The 23886-nt window shown below is 46.3% G+C and overlaps 1 protein-coding gene across 1 annotated transcript; it reads left to right on the top strand.

Annotated features, from left to right (window-relative positions):
- Positions 1-6692: 6692 nt before the first annotated feature.
- LOC146206681 (clarin-2) lies at positions 6693-22126 on the top strand. Its single transcript, XM_084591471.1, has 3 exons — positions 6693-7090; positions 7297-7485; positions 13741-22126. Exons 1-3 carry the CDS (start codon positions 6838-6840, stop codon positions 14010-14012), a joined length of 714 nt encoding a protein of 237 aa, XP_084447597.1. The 5' UTR covers positions 6693-6837; the 3' UTR covers positions 14013-22126.
- The last annotated feature ends 1760 nt before the right edge of the window (positions 22127-23886 follow it).

Below are 23886 nucleotides of genomic sequence, written 5' to 3' on the forward strand. Positions count from 1 at the left end.
CTGCCAGTAGCCGCTACGAAGGTCGATAGAGGAAAAGTAGCGGGCTCCATGTAAACAGTCCAAGGCGTCGTCTATTCGCGGCAGCGGGTAAACATCTTTCCTTGTAATCTTGTTCAGATGTCGATAGTCGACGCAAAAGCGCCAACTGTTGTCTTTTTTTCTAACAAGCACGATAGGAGATGCCCAGGGGCTGTTCGAAGGTTCGATGATATCGTTGGCCAACAACTTGTCGACCTCCTGCTGGATGACTTGGACACACGATAAGGCCTCCGATGTACAGGTTTTGCATCGCCGGTGTCAATGCGGTGAGTCACAACTGATGTTTGGCCCAGAGAACCGGCAGCAAAGTCAAAAATGTCGGAGAAGGATAACAAAAGGTTGTGCAGGTCCTGAGCGTGTTCGGGGCTGAGGTCAGAGGCAATCATTGCGGAAATAGGGTCGGTAATTGTGGTGGGAAGTACGGGTGTTGGAAGGACGCTTGAATGTGGGCCAGGAGTGAGTGCACAAATGGTGCAGTCTGTGAGAAGGGACAAGGTAGCAAGGGATATTCCTTCGGGGAGAACTTGGGGTGTCAGACTGAAGTTCAGGAGTTCTGTGTAACGCGTATGATGAGATGAGGAAGAACGATGTTGCGGTCAAGAAAGACCTCGGTGATAGGGCAAGCAACATAGTCACCGTCAGGCACAGGCGGGAAAGGTGACAGAGGTAGGTAAACAGCAGAGTCAGGGGGCAGGCAAGCGAACTCGGTGGAGCAAAGGCGGGGTGTAGATGGAGGATGTTCTGAGCAGACAGGTAGGTCCAAACGAAGAAGGCCGCTGGAGCAGTCAGTAAGGGCAGAGTGGGCCGTTAAAAAGTCAAGGCCGAGGATCACATTGTGAGGGCACTGGTTGGGGACGGTGAACAAAACAGGGATGTGATGACCGGCAAGGGTGACTCAGGCAGTGCACAGCCCAGTGACGGCGGCAGTACTGCCATCGGCAACACGAACGGTGGGCGAAGCGGCGGGGGTCTGTACTTTCTTGAGGCGGCGGCAAAACGATGAGCTCATGATCGAGACTTGGGCACCAGTGTCAATGTGGGCAGAGACGGGAACACCATCCACGAGCAGGGAGAGGAGGTTACAGGGCGAAGAAATTGGCAGTAGAGGATTTCCAGGTCGGGGTACCAATGCAGCGTCACCTCCGGGAGCTGCATTGGCTAGTTTCCCGTGAAGCGGCCGGCAGAGGACGGCGAGGAACTGCGGCTAGGAAGAGGTGAACGGGAACGGCGGGCTGGTGGGGAAGGAGAGCGACTGGACACAGGAGGAGGCGGAGTGGTATCGGTGCGGGGCGGCTCATAACGAGGCGTGAAACGGCGGTGGATGACCGTAATCGGAGTAGCGGTCAACGTAAGGAAAACGTCGAGGTAGTGATGTCCAGCGGCTGCGGCAGTGGCGAGAGATGTGGCCAATACGCGAGCACGTGAAACAGATCGGCCTGTCGTCAGGGGTGCGCCACTCATCAGGATTGCGGTATCAGTAGCGTGGCGTGTAGGTGTTGCGGGGCGTAGCGGTGGCGACCATGGGAGGGATGGGGCTCGAACTGTGGTGTTCTACGGTGTGGCTATAGGGGACGCCCAAGTTAGCAACCTCTTGACTAACGACTGCTTGAATGAGGGATATCGTCGCTAGGTTACTGTCCGAGGAGGGCGGGTTGGATATGCAGCAGGAGCGAGCGCTTCCAGTTCACGACGCACGATGCGGGTCACATTTTGAGTGTTGGAAGGCTGCCTTAGGGTCGGCAGATCCTCGCACGTGGAGCTAGGGGCAATGTTGGGGAGCCGATTTAAGCGATGCATGTGCACTGCGTTTGTGTTTGGCCTGCTCGAAATGTCGGCAAAGCTGGAGAACGGAGTCAACCGTAGAGCAGCCCCGACAGAGTAGAAGATTGAAGGCATCGTCGGCTATATGCATTTGAGGATGTGCCCCACCTTATCAGGCTCTGTCATGTCTTTTTCGACTTTTCGGAAGAGGGCCAGAACGTCTTGTATATACGTAATATAAGGCTCGGTAGATGTCTGGGCACGTGTGGCGAGGTCCCTCTTGGAGGCGAGTTGACAGCCAACCGGTTTTCCGAACAGGTCACGGAGTTTTTGTTTGCAAACATCCCAAGAGGGTATATCTGCTTCGTATGCTTCGAACCACACGCGTGCCGTGCCAGTAAGGTAGAAGATGACATTGGCCAGCATCAGTGTTGCGTCCCACCTGTTGTGCTGGCTAACACGCTCATAAAGCGAAAGCCAGTCCTCGCCGTCGACCTCGATCTGTACCGCAGAATGGGCCAGGGTCACGGGGGTGGGCTACGACGACAGTTGGAGTTGCGGAGGTAGATGGAGCCGCGTCGGTTGTCATCGTGACGGTTCCGAGGTGACGGCCACTGCGGAGATCCATGCGTCAGATTGTGTCGAACCCGCGACCTCCACCAAGATGTTACGGGGATGTACTTAACGTGACGGCACTGCGATGGGCTGAACTCGACGCTAAGCCTTCGGTAGCCGTGCAGAATCCATAAACACGGGACAGCCACTGGGAAGTGATCACTATATCCTGTCTACGATATTTAGTGCTGCTAAGCACAAACAAGGTGAAAGGAACTCGAGTGACGGACTGGGACCGATTTTGGGAAGTCAGGAATGATACAGTGACCGGGGAAATCGAGGACTTAGGAGCCTGGGTTGAGGCACTCAAGCAGGCCGTGAAGAGTACCACAAAAGAGGTTCCAGCGGAGGAGGAGGGCTCTACGGCTGACTCCAGATTGTTACACATGTGGGAAGCACATGCGAGTCTCCTTCGGAGGTGGAGGAAACAAAGGCATAATGGTGTGCTCCGTAGAAAGATGGCCAAGTTAGAACGAGAAATCGAAACGTACACATTGGAGTTGCAGTGCAAACAGTGGGGGCAGATTTGTGACCGGATGAATGGGCAATTCGGATGCAAAAAAACATGTCAGTTGTTGAGGCACCTTTTAGACCCGACGGCAACCAAATCTGCGCAGAAGGGGCAAATGGCTAGGTTAGTGCATCGGTATCAAGGCACGACTGGGGAGTTTATACATGAACTCCGAAGATGTTACATAAACGCAGAGGCGGGCGGTTGCTTGCCAGATTACTCGGGAGAGGAAAACCTTGAATTAGATGCAGACTTTACGGTGGCGGAGGTGGAGTTTGCAATGGGTCAGCTTCGTACCACGTCAGCAGCGGGTCCGGACGGGGTTACTAATAAGATGCTGAGGAACCTGGATTTCAAGTCAGTAGGGGCACTCACGAATTTCATGATATAAATTTTGGGCGGCCGGGGAGATTCGGCCAGAGTGGAAGCATGCTAGGATTACATTTATTCCTAAAGCAGGGAAGAAGCTCTGCATTGAGAATCTGCGTCCCATCTCGCTAACGTCGTGTTTAGCCAAATTGATGGAGCATGTGGTCCTGAACAGGCTTCAGGGTTATGTAGAGGACAAGGAGTTGATACCTAAAACAATGATTGGTTTCAGGGCTAATTTATCAACACAAGACGTCATGATACAGCTAAAAAAAGACGTGGTTGATCCTGGGTACGGCACGGGCACCAAGGCTATCTTGGGGCTCGACCTAACTAAGGCCTTTGACAATGTTACCCATGAGGCAATATTGAGGAACCTATCGGACATAAGACCGGGGGGTAGAACCTTCCGGTACATCAGATCGTTTCTGGAGGGTAGGACTGCGGAGATTATAGTCGAGAAATGAAATCGGATCCCGAATTCCCATTGGGGGGCAGGGGGACACCGCAAGGGTCGGTATTATCGCCGTTCCTATTTAATCTCGCCTTGATCAAGATACCATCCAGGCTGCAAGGGATATCGGGACTTAAACATACATTTTATGCGGATGACATTACTCTTTGGGTAACAAGAGGCAGTGACGCACATTTGGAAGAAACTCTACAGCACGCGGTGGATATTGTTGAGGAGCTAGCAGGGGAAGCAGGACTCTCGTGCTCTCAGCCCAAGCCCGAGCTTTTTGTGCTGAGGGACAAACCAAGAGGGATACATGCGAGGCACTATGTGCCGCCACCGCCTTTAGAGGTCAAATTGGGGGGCGTACCGGTCGCTGAGGTCCGAACGATCAGGATCCTGGGTATGTATCTGCAGACTAACAGGAAAAATAGCAAGTCCTTGAAAAGGCTTAAAAATACGGTCAATGCTACCGTGAGGCTATAGGAGAATCGCTAATCGTAAGAGAGGTGTTAAGGAAAAGGACTTGTGTAAGCTGGTGCAGGCGTTTGTGCTCAGTAGAATAGTGTATGCGACGCCTTATTTGAAGTTGGACGCGACGGAAAAAGGAAGGTGGAGGCTATGATTAGGCAGGCATATAAAGCGGCCCTCGGGTTGCCTCACAATGCGTCTACCGAAAGGCTGCTGGGATTAGGGGTGCACAACACCCTAGAAGAACTACGCAGGCGCACTTGGTGATGCAGCTCGGTAGGCTTTCAAAAACAAAAGCAGGAAGGGACATATTGGAAAGGATCGGCATTGGAGTTGACGCTCCAGCTGGTGTCACTAAAATTCAGATTAGGCGGGAAATGCACAATTGGGCTTGTACATAAAACCTTTGCCCAAGAACATGCATCCAATACATCACGAGGACCGCAGGAAGGCAAGAGCCAAAGCTTTACATGTTAAGTACGGGAAGTACAACGGGGCAGTCTATGTAGATGTCGCCGAGTATAGGGACAAGGACGCATTTGCAATTGCGGTGGTGGACGGGCGGGGACGCTTGATCGCCTCCGGATCAGTCAAAACCCGCTCCCCAGAAACTGCAGAGGAAGCGGCGATAGCACTAGCTATTACTATGTAGTAATGCTAACTTGATCTTCAGCGATTCCAAAACAGCCATCCGAAATTTGGCGAGGGGCAGAATATATCTGTCACAGCGGCGCGATTGCTGAATCGGGCCACGGGGCGACGGACTACGGAGGCGGAAATTGTCTTGGGTACCAGCACACTCTGGGAATCCTGGGAACGAGACGGCTCACATGAATGCTCGAGGTTTCGTCAGCGGTGAGCCAGACGTTCCGGGAAGGTCCACGAGAGATGGGCTGGTATCCTTTCATGACATTACTAATCATTTCAAACTTGAGCGGAGGATTCACCCACCCCCGGACAAGCAATTGGTGAAGGCGCAGGAATGCGTCTGGCGACGATTGCAGACTAGATGTTTCTTCAACCCATACGTGTTGAGCAAAATCTACCCGGACATTCAGCCGGAGTGCAAATGGTGTCAGGAATTGGCAACCTATGACCACATATTATGGAGCTGTAGCATAGCACCGCCACCGGCGGATATTATGCGTGATCCTTCCCTCGAGCAGTGGGAGGCCGTGTTGGCCAGCTCAGACCCGGTCGTCCAGACCAGGGCCGTGGAGTGGGCCATCCAGGTCGCCGTCATTCATGGGTTGATGGCCATCTAACACGGAACCATCCATACATGCTCTCTGACGAAAATAAAGTTTTTCCATCCATGCTGCAGAAGTATGTGCAGATTGACAAGACCCGGTGGTTCAAGAAATCCTAATTACAAGAAGAACCACCATACAAATTTGTTTGTAGAATGTTCGTGTTCAGTGGTGTACAGCATCCCTTTGGGAAAAGAGGGCAAAGCGGTAGGTGCTTGAACGACCGCCTCCGGGAACATTGTAACAATGTGTCTGAAAAGCGAGGAGGGTTTTTGGATGTACACTGCAGGAAATGTAAACTAACTGTAATGACGAAAATGTAAACCAACACGATCCAGATGAAATGTCCGTGTGCCATCCTGACTGCCAACAATGCCATATGTTATCGCAAAAAACCGATGTCAACTGACTCGCGAGATTATAGAAGCTGAAATGATAGATCGGTTGGGTGGGTCTTGCGTAGCCAAGCCTTCTATCGCTCTTACTGAGTTGATATACTTAAGACAAGATATGAATGCATCGCCTACTGCGCATGTATGATGTTGGGGGTTTTCATCTGTATAATAAGGCTCTGAGGCTCGAAATAAACTGCTGCAAGTCAGCGCTCGTTTTTGTCCTCGTCCTTCTCTGCGCTGTATTTTTCCATCATGAATAACCAACACGCCCAGACTGCTACGGTATTATACCTTACAGCGTTGTGTTGATTTTTATGGTGCATAAGCGACTAATACTGCCATGCACCAAGAACAAGGTTTAATGTATTTATTTTGTGTGTAATGACTAAAATATTCTTTAGGATGTAGCTTGTTTAGGAACATTTTAGGAAACCAAAAATGCAGTAAATTTGCACGTCTCTCCTAGGATCATATGCTGGGATGGAAGAGATCTGTTGCAAATTGTACAAAATGTTTTCCTTTTATTTTCTCGACATGGAGGTCCATCCTCCATGTCTCCTAGGTTGTTTCCTTCCTCCATAATTCCAATAAAGAAGGTCTGGTGAAGATTGGTGGCCTAAAAGCAGAGAAGTGACATAATGTTAGTAATATAAAAACAAAAATTTAATAGATAGAATGATGGTTTAGTTAACCAGTCTAAATCAATAATTAAGATATAGGGAGAAAACTGAGCATGATTGCTACTGCTATCTACCACCCCGTTTCAAAGGAGACGCTTCTATATTCCATCCATCTATCCATCACGGCCGATCCCGCTGTTGTTCTCTGGCTGGAATAATCAACCATGGTTTTGACAATGGCCGCTGTTACGCTGCAATGGAAGTTCGTTGAGCTGCCTTTCGCCCGTTTCTTGCGCTAGCTCCATAATGATCTGATATTTACTCCCTTGGTGTTATATAGAGGCAAGGGGTGATGGATCTGGTGCAGCGAGTGTTTACATTCCTTACATTTTTTGTCTGCTGCGGCTGTTTAGCATTCCTGACAGTGTCGCTCGCTACGCAGGAATGGATAGAGGCGAAGCCAGTCATGTTAGTTTACGTGAGCAACGATTCCTTACAGCAAGCTGAAAATGAAGGCAAGTTCAGAGGAGAAGTGTCTTTTGGTCTCTTTCATGGTAAAAAAACACTGAACTATGGACTCGGCCCCAGGCACTCAACATTTAGCGGTGAGTGTTTTGACGGATATTAGGCCTATTTCCTTAGCCACTGGTATGTAATGTTCAAGTTTCATGGTCTGGGGACTGATCCTCATGTAAAAGATGTCGTTTCGTGAGAGTGCTGATCGCCAGTTGTCTCATGATTGACGTTTCGAATCTTCACATGTTTCTTGCGAAGCGGTTAATTTTTACTCTCGTTTTTTTGCATTGTCCAGTCAAAGATGAACTTCAGAAGAATCCAGCTTTTATGATCTTCGGCCTGTGGCTTGTGACAGTGCTGGGAATTTCTCTGGCTGTCCTGTTTGGTCTCGTGAGCTGCATCTTTGCAATCGTTAACTCTGTGATGACGCCTGTGGAGACTATCACAGGAAGAACCGGCCTGTACCTATGGAATACTGTCGGAGGTTGGTGACAGGACCCCTAATATTACCGTGTTTCCTTATCGTTCAGCATGATTTTATATCTTTGCAGCCAAGTCGAATTCCAGGCATTTATATTTGTCAAATGTTGAAGACAAAAAGGGGCTCAAATAGGTGATTCTTGCTGCAGGGTAACGCGCTGAAAGTGGCATATCAGTCTGGGGCTGAATTGCATTTCAACATCACAAATACTGTCACAAACCCATCAGCTAGCTGCGCTCCTTTTGGGCGATTCTGACCGGCAGACCTGTCGACCAATAAGATCGAGGGCTGATTGACAACTTTGTGACAGTCTTTGCGATGTGACCTTAGCGTAAAGGCCGTTTCACGCGATTCTCGCCGCAGCAGTGTGCGATTTTAGCCGCACAGCCGAGGGCTGATTGACAACTTTGTGACAGTCTTTGCGATGTGACCTTAGCGTAAAGGCCGTTTCACGCGATTCTCGCCGCAGCAGTGTGCGATTTTAGCCGCACAGCGACAGAAGGGCATGCCGCTCCCGTCGCAGAGCGGCTGCGACAGACTTCCAACATGTTAGTTGCACGCCGCTCCCGTCGCAGCGATCGTTGCGAACGAGAGGGGTGCCAGCTTATGGAATTCAGCCTGATGTGACTATTGTACTTAGTTGCGTACAAAACGAAAAAAGTTAAAAATGTCTATTTTGCATAAAGTGTTTTATATTTTAATAAAAAAAACATAAATTAAATACTGCATTTATTCTTACGCATGTTCTACCTTTATTGTTGGTAAAATATGATGGTGCCGCCGCTCGTGCCGCACCGACAGAAATCGCTGGTGCCGCAAGCATGTGAAAGGGCTGTTGCGGTTTGCGCCGCAACGACACTGCGACTGGACCGAAATTTTTCGTGCACGTCGCATCATGTGAAACAGCCTTAATTCGTTCCCTGGGAACAAATTTACTGTTCTACTTTCGTCAAATCACGTGGTGCTAATGGCTGTGCCGAGCAGGTTTTGGATTATTTTAGTGCGCTTAGTGTAAAGTGGATCCGTTCTATTTAGACTGGTTTGAGCCTCCGGCTGCTGTTCCAGACTGTCGGCCACTATATTGTAATCAGAGGAGCAGCATCCATTGACTCTCGTGGATTAGCCCATTATGGAAATATTATGAAGATAACTGTTGCCTCGCCCTTTCTTTGTTGTTCTTCGTTTATTACCATTTTTAGCCATATCATGAAAACTTTTTCTCCAGTTCCATTTCATTGTAACTGTTGGGGTATGTACTATAGCAAAAAACTAAAAAAAAAGTTAGTCTGCAGCATCTAACATGCACCAGTTTGTTAGCTCTCTCCATTTCTGTTGCAGTAGAATGTGGCACAGACTGCACCTGATTTGGTTTCAGGTGATGGCAGTGGTATGAGTTGGGCATGCAGCATGGCCTGTGCACCATCAGTACATTGGAATAAGAAAGTGGTTTGCTCGCTGTAGTGTCAGGTGTTGCAGTGCTTGATGTAGTAGACTTATGACTTATTCACACTTGAGCATTTAGCAGTGAGAAGGAGTGAAATCTGCCTGCTTCATCAGGTAATAGGATGGCAGGGAAGGTGTTGCCTTTGACTTTGTACTAGTATTCCATTGGAGGCTGCTTTCTGGTAGCTGGTGTGCAGCACCCTGAATGGTGCTGGGAAGTCTGCGGGTGCGAGGCTTTTAGAGCTGTGCATCAGATATATAACTGTGATATGTCTATGGACGAAATCATGGTGAGACCTGAAATGTAGCACTAAAAGCCTTGCATCTATGTCTCATGGAGTTACCAGTGCTGTTCAAACCTAGCATGCAGGCTGCCATTCCGCATAAGAGGCCGAAGCATCCCCTCCCCGTGGAACCCATATTTGAAGTCAAAGGCGCCTAGGGCCAAGTCGCTGGTGCGGTGGCGTATGACACTCACTTTTGCCGCCAAATGCCCAAGTGTGAAAAAGCAGGCCCTGCACATCGGTTTTTGTTTAAAACACAAACAGTATTCCGCATCGCACACCAGTGATAGTGGATAGCAGCCACTTGGTTCAAGGTACAAAACATTTGAGACCCTGTCATTTTGCCATTCTGAAGTGTAGGTGCTTGCCTGGCTGCATTCGTGCAGGTTCATTTTACAACTGTCATCTTTTAGCTTCAATTGTCATGCTGGCTTTTAACTGATAAAACCAGTCTATTACACATATTTGGGATGCTGTGGTAAATATGTTATAATGCCTTATCAACTTTCTGTTCTTGATGAAATTCATCATTTCATTGACAAGTGAGGTGCTGCATTTATTTGGTTTTTCCAGTGCATAAAAATTAGTGTAACAACTGCACCTGCAGGATGAATGCGTGACATAAGTGTGCATATGTAGATCGGCAAGAATACTGCATATTTTTGTGGCAGTGCCTGTACAGAAGCAGCTGCCCTGACTGAGAGCACTAGATTGCTAAAGGGACAGAACACAGAAATTTACGTCTCAAATTTTTTTCGGCGCAATAGAAATGTTCAATTCCATAATGGTTTTGGTAGAAATGCTGTAGAAAATTTTTACTGAGAATATTTCGATCAGTGCATGTGCCCGTTTTTATGTAGTCTGATGCTGGAAACCATGAGCAGCAACCGCAATGACGATTGGGGTTTAACAAAAAAGAGGTACCGAAAACAAATATAAGTTTCACTTGCCAGACAGTAATCAGACATTTTTTGCGTAGAGTAACGTCCTTTTCAGTTTCACACTCAATGCTGTTACAGCACAATAACGCACGCATCGTCGACGAAAGTTTTAGTGGGCACTATCATTGCTTCAGTCACGGAATTTCAAACACTGCGGCGCCATCTAGTGGCAAAACTTGAAAGCATGCCACTCGTGGTGCGAAAGGAGGGATGGTTTTTATATAAGGACTCACTGGAAAGAGTGCAAAATATAATAAATTATGACAAGCACTCGTAGAAGAGAGAAGAACAGTGTGCAGTTACGAAAATCAGCGCTATTTTGCTGATATGTAGCCAATTGGGGTATTACACTGAAAGTAATAGAGTTTTTCTGCTAGATAGCGCCTCAGTTGTGTTTATGCGATTTTCAATGGCAAATTAAAATTGTAGAGCCTCTTTTCTTTGATATTGTAGTGCTCAACCTGTATTACATGAGGCAAGATCTTTTCATCTCCACCGTAATCTCATAACATCTTTTGGCTAGTATTCTGTCCCTTTAAGGAGATGAGTCAGGTTACTGAGCATTTCTTTACGAAATACTAGTCCAAGCAGGAGAGGGGAAGTACATAAAAGATTGCTAATATTCACGGCATCAGAGAACGCAAAGAAGTTAGCAAATACAGTAATAGAATTTATTCAGTAATATAGGACAATAAAACAAATATGTGCAAATATAATATGCTTATATTACATGCTAATATAAGTAATATGGCAGAACAGCACAATTCTACTACACCAAATAGCTGTTGAGGCGACAGTGCATCAACCAAGGAGGGTGGAATAGCTGATTATAGCGTAGAGCCTTCAGTTTGGAAATTGTCTTTGAAGAAAAAAAAAAGTGTATAAGTGCATGCAAAAACTGGTTTACCGCCAGTGTTCTGCTCATGGCGTGAGGCTCACTTTGAATCTTTACTGATGCAGTTTTTGGGTCCGAATAACTGCAAGGACAGCAAAAAACGGCAAGAATTTAAGGTGGACATTCTTCTTTCTACAAGTTGCAACATGACATATGGAGGAGTCTATAGGTGGCATGCACTGGCGTTCACATGGCGCCCAACGACGCCGCCGGTTGCCATACTTGTGGTGCAACAGATGAACGTTTCCGCTAGCGTGCTTTCCTCGCTCGGCACATCGATTGCCTTTTCGAATTCGCGAGCCCGAAAGATTCAGCCGGTCAATGCCGCGCATGATGGCAGCAAGAAGCTACGTAGCAAATAAACGCCATTTCAGATGGAAAGCTGCGCTGCTAAGTTCAGCTGGAGCCGAGCTATATCTAGAAACAGGTCGAAATACGCCGTGGGCTGACTCGAAATGCAGATAATGGTCAGGGGCAGGAGTGCTTCTGTGAAATCGGAGAGTCGGAATTTGGAAGCGTTATTGTTACCACACTAGAGAAATTTTTTTTTTTTTTTTTACATGAAGGTTGCTGTCCACTGTCGCAATTATTGGTAGCTCATTAAGGCACCAAACTGGGCTAAGTGCATGATCGTGGTTCCTTTTTGAGCTGTGCTCTGTGCGTGTTAACAGAAGTCGACACGCGAGTGTGCAGCTGATGCTCGGTAGTCCGCACTTCATCCCTGTCTTGTCTGTCATTCGTGTAAACACAGTGTATGTACAGTGCAGTGATCAAGTTAAACTGACAGGCTACCGAGTTACGCGGCAAGCTTGCATTATCACCCTGGCGCAAGCATAGATGCCAAGCATGTGTGGAAACGATATCCCCGGGAAACAGTGCATGTTTCAAGGACTCAATCATTTCAAGGTCCGAAACAGGGTGAGGTCACATATTTCATACATACAGTTTTTGGGATAACTTAATTGGTGCCCATCCTGCGCTTATCCGGGATGCACCTCGGCCAAAATGTTCACAGGTAACCCCATGGGTAAACTCTGAAGCACTATGTATAGGTTTCTTATGCAGAAGAGATTGAAATCAAGGGTCGCAGATACGTCGTCTAGAGTAATGCAACAGCCCCGTAGACCCGCTGCAGAACCACATGCGGCTTTCCGGATTTACGGAGCGGCTATTGTCACCGTTGTCCGAGCTTTCTTCCCGGAATAGAGGGAAACCTAATCCCACGAACGTTTGTCGCTGCACCCTTTTCGCGTACCTCGACTCGAGCAGCGCTAACCAGCGCATGCGCCCATCCTAAGTGGCATTTCTTAAAGGGCCACTGTCCAGGGAAGGCCCTTTTAAGCAAAGGAGCCCAGTGTTTCGATCAGGTACCGGAGATAGTCTGTGCAAAATGCTACAGTGACACGCGCGCCGCAAAGCATCGAAAATACAATTCAAAGCTCTCTCATGCTCTCCGTTGGGAAGCCAACTTCACCGCTTCCTGCGCTGGCCCGACGGGCCACGATAATGACGTACGTACCGCGAACGACGTCAATTGGTCCGTCTCGCTGACTGACGGGAAAAGGATGGGTGTCTACCGCTCGCTGCGCGCTTTTCCCTCGCCACGGCCAGACTGAATCCAGCGGCGCGCGCTGCCTCGGCTGTCTTTTTTTTTTTTTTTTTTTTTTTCTTTTTTGCCCGCGCCCGCGGAGTGCCACGCCCCACCTCCCGCCAAACGCGGAGGAGGAAGGGGAATTTGTCTTGCGGAGGCTAGACGACCTCGGGCAGGAGAGTGAAAAACCTTTGCAAGGGAACGGAAGGAGAGAAGCATGACAGAATCGGGTGATTGCGGTGGCTGTAACTGCGTTATTAGTTACTCTTTTCAAAAACATTTTGCGGCCTTGCGTTCTAGGGGCGAAGTCGCACAGTTACCGCGGAAGAAAATATTTTCGACCGGAGGGTGGACAGTGGGCCTTTAAGAAACATTTTCACGAAGCTATCAAGTACGGCAATTACAGGCCCGATTTCCGATGCATGCGGAGTCTAAGTGACAACAGGAATGTGGCACACGAGCCACTGGAACACGACGAAAGCAGACTTTCGGAGCAGTACTGGCAGGAGTTTGTCTGCTACGTGCACCACAAAAATGGCCGCCGCCGGCGTAGTTGGACGCCATGTGGGCGCATTGCATACCACCTATACTCACGGACAACTTTCTATAGCTCTACAGCGAAGACAAGGCAGGAAAGGAAAGGAGGTGTTCTTGTGTGGAGGAAGTTGGCATTGTAGGAGGTACCATAATTTAAGAAACTCTCCAGGATAGCTCCTCATGCAAAATAAGTTTCAACCATACTAAGGTAGGGGTCACTAGTTGCTGTCGCATAAATATATGAAGGTTTCACTGACAAGACTATTAGTAAACGGGCATATGTACAAAGCACATAGAGCAATAAGAGCGGATTATGAAAATAGTACACAATATCAAGGAATAACATGATGCATAGTAGTTACTCCATTGTGAGGCTAAATTGTTTTTAACATGGTTAAGAAAAATGGTACTGTTTTGCATTGATTTAACTTTGCGGGGCGAGGAATTCCATAACAGTATACCACTGTGCAGTCTGCCATACTTGGGCAGAATTAATGTGGTGTGCTCCTAACCTCTTAATACACTGTCCCTATGTTGATAGTCGCCATGAACTGTGACTATTTGCAGGGCTGTTTTGCCTGGTTGCCATCATTGCATGGGTGGTGCAGTTCTACCTCAAGTTGAGCCACAATGTCATGACTCAGGATGAGCAGAAGGATAAGTGGACCTCGGAAGGACGGGCATCACTGGGCTACAGCTTTTATTTTTTGGTGGTTGCTCTTGTACTCTTCTCCCTGAATGTCTGCATATTGGTGGTGGCCAGTCTTCAGCCATGGGGCTGGAAGAAGCCAAAGCATATCACACCTAAGAATCCTGAAGGGGTCATCATGCTGTACTGATCATCACCGACTCCCTGGCTGATTCAGCTCGAAAGTGTCTGGCACTGTAATTGGGTAAAACCTAAACGTACAGTGAAGCTCTGGCCACATTCATGGATGCCACACACTGTTCCCACGCAACAGGATAACTGTCTTTTGTTGCTGCCTTCTGATCAGAAGGTAAAGTTGCTAGCATTTTAAGGCTGCTGACTTTGAAACATCAAAGTTTTGATTTAAGTTGCTGTTGTGCTTGATAAGTGGGTACAGCACACTGCAAGCCATAGGCAGCTGCTGTCTTGTGTTTTTGTAACTTACTTTGGAGAGTACAACATTCTTAACAGTTCCTTTTGGTAGATATGGGGGAGGGGGGCATCAAAAACTTCAATCTCATAGATGCAATTCGGAATACGAGTGTGCCTGTGTGGTGCTAGTTGGTTGTTAAAGCATTTAGAGAGATGTTGCTGTACTGCTCTGAACATAGAATTCATACTTAAAAGGATCTTTCAAACGTGGATGTAAGTGCTACCTTGGAGAGCTATTAGCTGGTTTTTTCTGGCTTTGCTAGTAATTTAATGCAACAGCATTAAGGGTTCTGTTCAGCAGAAAACCCGGCATAGTTGCTGACATTGTCTAGGAAATTTGGATCGGTCGGGGTTTCTGATGTCTCACAAAACTGAAATTGATTGAAACGTAATAAATTGTGAGCGTGGTTCAAGCAGCGTTATGATGTGTAAGAAGTTGAAGTAAATTAATTGTGCTGAAAAAGAAGTGGAGTGATTACATAGGAATTGATCCTGTGAACCTTGGGTGAAGAGTAGGACACTCTACACGCTCATTTGACCTGAATAAAGGGAGGCCTTGTGTCTCTTGTGATAAATAACAAAATACAAATAGAAAACAGTGTTCATGTCTGAAGTGATGTGCAAAGACCCCAGGCTGCTGAAGGGACTCATTAAGGCTGTTGTGTCATACATAAAGCTTAACTGTCCTGTGAATTTTTTATAGGACAGGTCCATCAGCTACCTTGAACAGTAATTGAAGGCACACAGTTATCGAACACTTGTGTCAGTCTGACCTGTATATGTTACTAGACTGCTGTCAGGTCTCCGTGAAAGCTAATTGCCCAGTGTGACTGCCCGGTGAAAAAAAGGACCACTACCTCGTGCTTTAAGAATGTACTGCATGAGAATCTGCCGAACATTTTTGCACTTCACATAAGCTGGAAGTAATACCTCTGTCTCATGAGCAAGCAAAAACTTTCACCTAAATGGTCTTTTACGGAGTTGAAAGACTCGCATTCAAAAGGACTTGCATAGCAGACACACTGCACTGGCAATCTCTTTTTAGCGCTTCTTTCCGAGGACACTGTCAAAAGCGTGTCACTAGATTTTGAAACAAGACCACTCAGGATAAACCGATGTATCGCAACATATAAATCAAATAGGTGTGTTATTACAGGTTGTTCATTGTCAATTTAGCTACAGTATGCTCACAAACGTTTAAAGACGGCGCACATCCGCATCGGCGGTTAGCGTTATCACATGATATCTTCGAACTGCTTGCGAGAGTGCTGTAGAAAAAGTGCATTATTGCGCTTATTAACCTTCTACGAAGCATAAATCTTTCTTTATAATGTCAAACGTGGCACAAAAGTTCACTTTGCTTCCTTTCATTATTAAAAGATAATTACTGGTGTACACTAGGTTGGAGGCTTAGTCTTTCCAGCCATAAAAGGTATCGGCGATCTCCGCTTTCCGAAAAGACCACTTCAGGAAAGGCGATTAAACTCTGTCGTGCGTATGCGGGTGAAACTCTTTTTGGGGTGGTGTCTTTTTATTCAAACGCCTTTACTGTGCCCGTGTGACAGGGGTATAAGCCAGCATCACCCCATTACATGGGTAGTAGACTCATTGGGATAGCCATCACGTAAATCTCTCTGTTCTTACCAGTTGCCCATGTGAGAACTCTTCAATATTTAATTTCCTTTGCATCAAAAAACAGCTTAGAAGTGGTGATGACGTTACTATTTCTGTTTGACCCGTTATAGGGCATTGCAACCTGCCTCAGAGTCATCCAGCATTGTCTGTACAGGAGCATTGTTTTATTATAAGGATCAGATAAGGCTTGTGCTTGCATTATTATCTGAATGCTGGCCCTGTTAATTGGCGTTTAGGGCGCATTGTCTGCATTTAAACTCCATAATGCAAATGTGTGAGTATGGTTTTGTATTGGACACTTACTAGTGTTCTTTGTGTCAATGTTTGTCCGTCCACGTGGAGTTGACCTCCACAAAAGAGCTTCCAAAGCACACAGGGAGCTTGTTCTAATGGCATTTTGCCACATAGTTACTTTAAAGGGTGCACTTTTTATACTTTTATATACTGTAATATTCTACCAGAAAAAGGTGCCATTTTTGTACTTGTACATTTCATCTCATCTATTTAAACATACTAACTGTTGTCTCTATTTTGGAGGCTTCTTTTACTGCTGGCTTTCATCAATGTTTTTGATGCTGACAGTTTATGTATTTATATGCAAAATAAATTTGTAAATTTTGCATAAAATGCTTCTAGATTATTGGATTAGCTGTGTGCTCAGTTGGATGGCAGAGCATAATACTGGCTTGTTTTTTTGTTGCCAGTACCATAACGGTATGCAGTGAAAATATGTTGGCTGTGTGATGCAGAGGCAAAGAGCGGTAGACTGCTGTTGTGCTTCCACTATTCTATGCTGTCCACAGTTCGCAGTACCGTGTGTTCGCTTTTGTTTTGCTCCTAGGTTGAAGTTTCATGAAGTAGTTCCTCAGTGCAGGTGAAATGCCTGACAGGCTCCCACAGTTCAAGGCAACTTATGTCATTATATAAGAAACATTACTCAAGGGCAGCAAAATACAGGTCACCTACAAAGAGCATCCCTGAGGCATGGCTTTAATGAATTTATAGTTTTCAAAACATGCTTTTACAACGTAAAAAATACACATGACCAAAGAAGGTAACAACAGCACTGACACAAAAGAACATGAAAAATAACTTCTTTATCATTGCATGGCAATTTAAAGCTCTTTGAAAAAAAAAAAAACGTTGCAGGCTAGTTGGTTCATTGCAAGGGAGAACAGCGCAAGTTACACATGGACAAAAAGGGGAGGACGAGATACACACAGCGCTGACTTACAACTGAAGGTTTATTTCAGGCATGTTGGTAAATATACAGTAGCATCCAGGGATAAACAGCAACCTAGTTAGAAACAGTCATCGCCACCAGAAAACATACAGGAAAACACAGATCATCCAGCAAACACAGATCATCCAGCTCCCGATAAGAACTGCAATTCTTTATCTATTAGGGCTATGGAGGGGATGTTGTCACAATGCTCTTTAATGCTCTTTGTATATTAACCGACGTGCCTGAAATAAACCTTCAGTTGTAAGTCAGCGCTGTGTGTGTCTCGCCCTCCCCTTTTTGTCCATATGTAACTTGCGCTGTTTTCCCTTGCTGTTTGGAAAGGTGTGTTGACGGACAGGATGAAACTAGTATGACAATCGTAATAACGCCGTAATTGCTGACAAACATACAAACATTGAAAAAGTTCTGATTCATTATGAAAGTGGACACGTTATACAAATGAAAGCATGTCGCTGCCTGCCAACAACAGTTTGCATTCATTTTGGAAGCTGTGGAAAATGTAAGTTTTGTGTACTGAACATGGAAGGCATCGCTTTTAATATTTTAATCGCTTGAAAGTTTATTACTGACTATAATTGCTCTTTGTGGCAGGAACTGATGTGGTTCATGTATTGCGTAAGAAGTGGAACTGTAGAAAGATGTCGTGTAGCTTATTAACAGAGGTGCATCAGCTGCACCAATTGCGCAGTTTGATACAGCTGTTACTAAAGGAGAAATGGCATTCTTCATGGTGTAGCTAGGTAAATAACAAACTGCAGTTGGTGGAGCCGATTTTGAGGGAAATGAAATCATGTCATCACCAAGAACGTTTCATAGAAGTGATTTTATGCCGACTCCGCATTGACCATACACACTTGACACATAATTTTTTTGTTGAGAAAAGAAAACAAACCATTGTGTGAAAAATGCGGAGAGGAACTCACCATGAACCATGTTTTATTTTCATGCACAGGACTTGGAAACACAAAGGAAAAAGTATTTTACTAGAATTTACAATGAGCACATTCCGTTCCATCCAGCATTGAGTTTTAGGCGAAAATGGTCTTGCTGATCTGTCATGCGTGTTTAGCTTTCTAAAGGAAGCAAATGTTTTAAAGAAACTGTAGAATGAATACATATACTCCACTAAACCCAAGATACAACCTTGTGCCTGGTGCATGATAGCCTGAGCAGCTTATGTGCCATTAAACCCAATACAATACAATACAATACAATGCATATTTATGTGCCACGCTGCACCAAAATGCCCCGACTAGCCACAAAAGTTTGCCATACTCGAGGACAACTTTCTGCGGTCGTGATATGGCCGCACAATGTTTCGGACACTGCAGCACACGTCGCTAGCCTTCTAATTCTATTTTGATATGGCGTCACACTGCTCTAATGCCTACTCATATTTTTCTCTCTTGCATCGACGTGCTTCCTCCACTCTTCAAGTACGCTGAACTGTTGTGGTTTGAGGATGCTTCACCGCATGGGTAACAATTCGTGCGGTGAAGCATCCCCATAATGAAAAGCAGTAGTTTGTAACGAGGCACCTGAGCTACTGCACATTGCGCTGTGAGAAGGGCCATTGTGGTACTTATGATTTTTGAGCAATACTTCAACATTGTGTTTTAAGCACCACATGCTTTTAATGGATGTATCTCTGCTTTTTATGCAGCTCTTGGAAGTTTTCAGTATTTTGTTGGACCATTCATCTACAGCAAGGCTGTGTTTATGCTGTCTCGTCGATAGACTCACTTTCTCATCGTCAGATAGTGTAGGAGGTGCATCAGTTATGGCTTCTGTTTTGGTGCTGCAGCACTACTACCCGCATTCTCGCAAAAATTTGATGTCTGAAGCTGGTTTAACCTTTGACCTTTCCAAGAGACTTCAGGTGCCCACAGAAACAAGTGTGACAGATACTGTGCCTTTCCTTTCCTGTAAACTAATTATAGAACGCTAGTGAACTTTGATGCGTTCAACGTAAAGCTGGTTGTGTTTGACAAGGGGTGCACGATGTACCGTGTGCAGCAACAACGCTCAGGCTTCGCATTTCTCCACTGCAGATACTGCAGTGCTTCCAAAACTTTTAATGCTGCAGCACAAATGCATTGTGTGGTCTGGAAGCATGGCCACCTGATAAACAGCAAAATAACCTTTAATAATTGAGACACAGCAAACACAATCCTGTCAAAACACCTTGCTGCTGCAGATATTTTGTGATTGAGTTAAATTGTTTGAATTTTTTTGTGCTAATATGAGATGATGCACGTGAAGTTTATTTCGGGGGTCAGCAGGTCGGGAAACTTGCAGCAGCCTTAAAGGGACACTAAAGACACCCGAAGATGCTATGAAAATCTAATAAACTACATTTGGTGACACTGTCGCCGCATATCCGGCAGCAAAGAATCTAATAATTGCTGAGATATTGCGATAAGAAGTTGAGGTTTTTCTTGTTCCTGCCGGTCGAATTCAAACTGTTTCCTCCGACTACGTAGTCGGGGTAGAGTGACGCACACTATGATGCAAGCGGAGACTCCGTAATTGCTAGCGAGCCGGCGCGGCCCGCGGCATCGACCGGTTAGCATTTTTCAGGGGCCAACATGGCAACAGCATACTCACAATAACCGTTACTAGATATATCTAAGGATGTTGCTCGCAATCGGCTCACAATAAGTGACGGCCACAGCCGAAATAAATAAAACGATGAGAGTAATTTACCAAGCGATGGGCTCACAAAGGAAGAAAAAAAAAGCATAGAGTGCTTGTAATGCACAATACTTTACATGTTTCTCAGGTTTTTGCGCTCCTTGTACTGCGTATAAACAAACCGAGCCCTCGGTCATCGCAACGCTTCTCGAAATGTTTACATACAAATAAGATTTAGTTACCAGCAAAATAGTGTCCTCGCTGCTGCGCTTGCCAGTTTTGAAGCTTCGTTGCACTTTTTTCTTTCAAGGTTTGTGCTACAGCTCCATGTTCAGCGAAAATTACGTCCACGGTAGCAGAGCATGACCGAAGAGCCGGCGCCACTTAATGTGTCAGCGCTGTGAAATTCCACATGTTAAAATGGTCCCAGTGCACAATATAGTGCGCATAGGCATCCAGAACATTAGTTGCATGTTGTGAGAGCAGGCAGCATGCTCCGATGATCTAGAAGTTGTATCTTTTAGACCGGCAGCAATGGCCTGTACACCTCAAAACATGTTCCATTATAAATGTGGCCATGACATAAAATGCAGAAATATGTCCCGGCCTTGCATGAGAGCGTTGCCATGCTCCAGCTTGACCTAGAGAAAGCCTTTGACAAGGTGCCGCATGATGTCTTGTTATCAATTTTAGAGCATGCAAATGTGGGATCAGTTATTTGCGAAGGAGTCGCAATGGCGTACAGAGGGTGCACGACGTGCCTGATAGTAAATAAGAAGGTGGGTGAGTGCATCCAAGTGCAACGCTCTGTATGTTGCCCCCTGTCGCCATTGCTGTTCTGCTTGTATATTGAACCATTTTGTTTAAGCGTTATGGAGAGCAGCAGTATCAGAGGTTTTTGTTTGCATGCAGCAGAGGTCCGCATGCTCGCGTATGCCGATGACATTGCCGTCTTTTGTACCGACTGCGAAAGCATTCGCAGTGTTGTCAAATTAGTGAAGGACTTTTGTTCTATGAGTGGTAGTGCTGTGAGCTGGAATAAGTGTCTGGGTTTCTGGCATGGAGAGCGGCACACAACCCCAACGAATTTCGTAAACATGCCTTGGTTAGCAACCCCAGTGAAGTACTTAGGAGTGCCGCTGGAAAACTATCGTGACAGTTAGTCATATTAAAACCAGCTGGTTTTGGAAGTATGTGAGAAGGCCGAGAGACTAATAGGAATTGGTTGGTCTATGTTTGCACGTGCTACGATTTGTAATTTATTTCTTGTTACCAAGATATAGTACGTGTTACAAGTACTGCATTGTTCTCGTGTGAAATATGCAGAGATTGTACCGTGTGTTCGCCATTTTTGTGTGGGGAAGTATTTGGGAGCGCACCAGCCTAACCAGCTTGTTTCATCGCGTCCGCTCTGGAGGAGTTGGTTTGGCGCATTTGTATTTGTGCCAAGTGGTTAACCATTTTATGTTCTTTCGTGATACAAAGGACCCATTTTTACGAACTGTGTATAAGGTTAGATTGGACAAAGTGCTACCAAACTTTCTTATAAGTTCGGCGAGCATGCAAAAGAGGATTTTCGGAATCCTTAAAGAAGTGTACATGTCATGTCAGGTATTGCAAGCCTGTTTGAATATTTATGAACTGTGACGCGAAAGAAACTTTACAAGGACTTGTGCGATATCTTTCTCCTGATCCCATTATACAGATCGTTGTACTGTGCAGGTCCATGGAAGTCAGTTCTTAAACGAATAAAAAATATGGCTGTACCAGGGGGAGCAAAACTTTATTTTTCAAGCTCCATAGCAATACACTAGAAGTTAAGACTGATTTAAAAATGAAAGGTTTTTTTGTACCTTGGGGAAATCACTGTTTCGTATGCCGCAAACCGGAAACTATCGAGCACTTTTTCTTAGACTGTTGGGAAGCCTTTTTCTTCTGGGACATTCCACAACAAATAATTAAAAAGGATCTACCCGTGGATGCATTCGGAATACGATTTTTACGAATTGAAGATGATGATGGGCTACCGCTGGACATGATCATGTTATTGATCCTGCACAGTATCTGGCGATCCAGAATGGCTTTCAGGTATGCAGGCGTTGATGCGAGGAAAATACGACAGTATTTTCGCGAAGACGTTGCAAGTGTTATTGAAGTTCTCAAGACGAAGTGCCTGAGTGGCTTCCGAGAATGGAAGTGTTGCTGCAAATGACTGATTTGTAATGGATCACGCAGCCCAAATCGCGTGGTTTTAACCCATGTTGTGTTCTCTCTCTCTCTCTCTGTCTGTGTGTGTGTGTGTGCGTGTGTGGAGTAATGTTCTTTATGTGTAAAATCTAATAATAAATTAGGCAATAAAGAAAAAAAGCGGCGTAGCCGAGTGGTTAGCCGGCTAAGCGCCGAACGTTACGGGGCAAGCAGTAGTGAGTTGAAGGACAAAATGAGGGATACACACACGAGCGCCTAAAATGCAAACGCACCAACTCGCCCAATTCAGCATTCTTGTGAATTCAAATCCAGCTGGTAGTGGCTTTTTTTTTTTCTACAAATCAATTTTTTTTAACCTTTTTTTTATGTATCTGTAGTGCTTCGTTATTTTTACTTTTTACCCGAGGCTCTTTTTTTTTTTTCGCCGGGTGACCAGCGCAATATATTGACGCTCTCCTTGGTATGAGCGGCAAGTATGCCCCTTTTGTTAATAGCAGGTTGAAGGTCTTGTTGCCGCAGTATGTGGGTCAGATGTGCCATGATTTAGTGAACAGTTGAATGATAATGCGTTTTTCCTTTGGCACTTAGCATATGTATGCTTTTCGTGGCGTACGTAGCTGCAGTCGAGCGGTCAGGTCAGGGTTAACGGGAGTGGTGGCGGTGGTGAAAAACATTTATTAGATAATATTTACATGAGAGAGAGAAAGAAAAAAAAAAAAGGTGGGGGACAGGCCTTAAGGGCCAGCCTCTTGCAAAGTGTAGGAGGGGCCCCTAGTCCGGGACTCCTGTGGCTTCCGCGGCAGCTCGGGCCGTAGCCACGAGATCACGTTGGCTAAGGTAGAGCAGCCGAGCAGGGCAGCCTCCCAGCTCTCTCGGGTGGGTGAAGGGAAATGGAGTAAGCTGGGTTAGAGGGGCAAGCCCACACCTTATGGTACACATCTGAAAATGCGCACCCACAGTGCGGGCATCCTTGATTCAAAGCCAGATTGAAATACTGGAGTACTGCCGGGCACAGAACTGTATTGGTGTATAAACGAAGGAGCCAGCGCTCCTCAGTTTTAGTTGGTCCTTTAGCGGGGGGGGTGAAAAAGACAGCGTCGAGTTTTGTACAAGTCAGCAATTTCTTTGTAGGTAATGGCCGGATTGGGTTCCAGTTCCTCAAGCGGCGGGAGTTGCGATGCCCGGTGGTTAAGCGCGCGGGCTGAGGCGTCTGCGGCCTCATTCCCCTCGAGTCCCGCATGTGCTGGGGCCCAGATGATGACACGTGTGTCCGGGCGATCCTGGTACTCGCATCTGCGGAGGATTTCGGCGGCGCGTTGCGAAATGCGCCCTTGCTCTAAATTTCGACAAGCTCCCCGGGAGTCGGTGATGATAACCCTGGAGTCATGCTCTGCAGCGGCCAGCGCTATGGCGACCTCCTCTGCGTGTGTGATGTTTTGGGCGCGGAAAGTGAGTCCCTGAATGTATGTGTTCTGGTGGATGACCGCGGCCGTGTACCACCCTCCATGGTGTGGGCCAGCAGCATCCGTGTAGAGGACTCCGTGACGAGAGCCGTAGCGCTCAGCTCGCAGTCGAAGTGGCGACGGCGGCGATATGTTGGCTCAGAAGTGTGAACGAAGGAGCGTGTCGGCGGCAGCGGAGTTCGCTCGCTCGCGTCTCCGAATGCTCAAATGTGAACGAGCTAAGCGCATCTGCTGCTCCAAGCTCGTAATTCAGGCGCTGCAGGTCCAAACTTGACACTATCCGAGCATGCACGAAGTGCCTGAGCCGGAAACCTAACCGAAACTGAAGTGGGCGCCTATGGCACCTTCAAGTATATTTTTGTATTTGCCTTGCAACGTTTACGTTGTCTTTTCGCCGCCGTTTACGT

The sequence above is a fragment of the Amblyomma maculatum genome, chromosome 1 (assembly GCF_055883805.1).
Source record: "Amblyomma maculatum isolate TAMU_Amacu chromosome 1, ASM5588380v1, whole genome shotgun sequence".
Classification (NCBI taxonomy): domain Eukaryota; kingdom Metazoa; phylum Arthropoda; class Arachnida; order Ixodida; family Ixodidae; genus Amblyomma; species Amblyomma maculatum.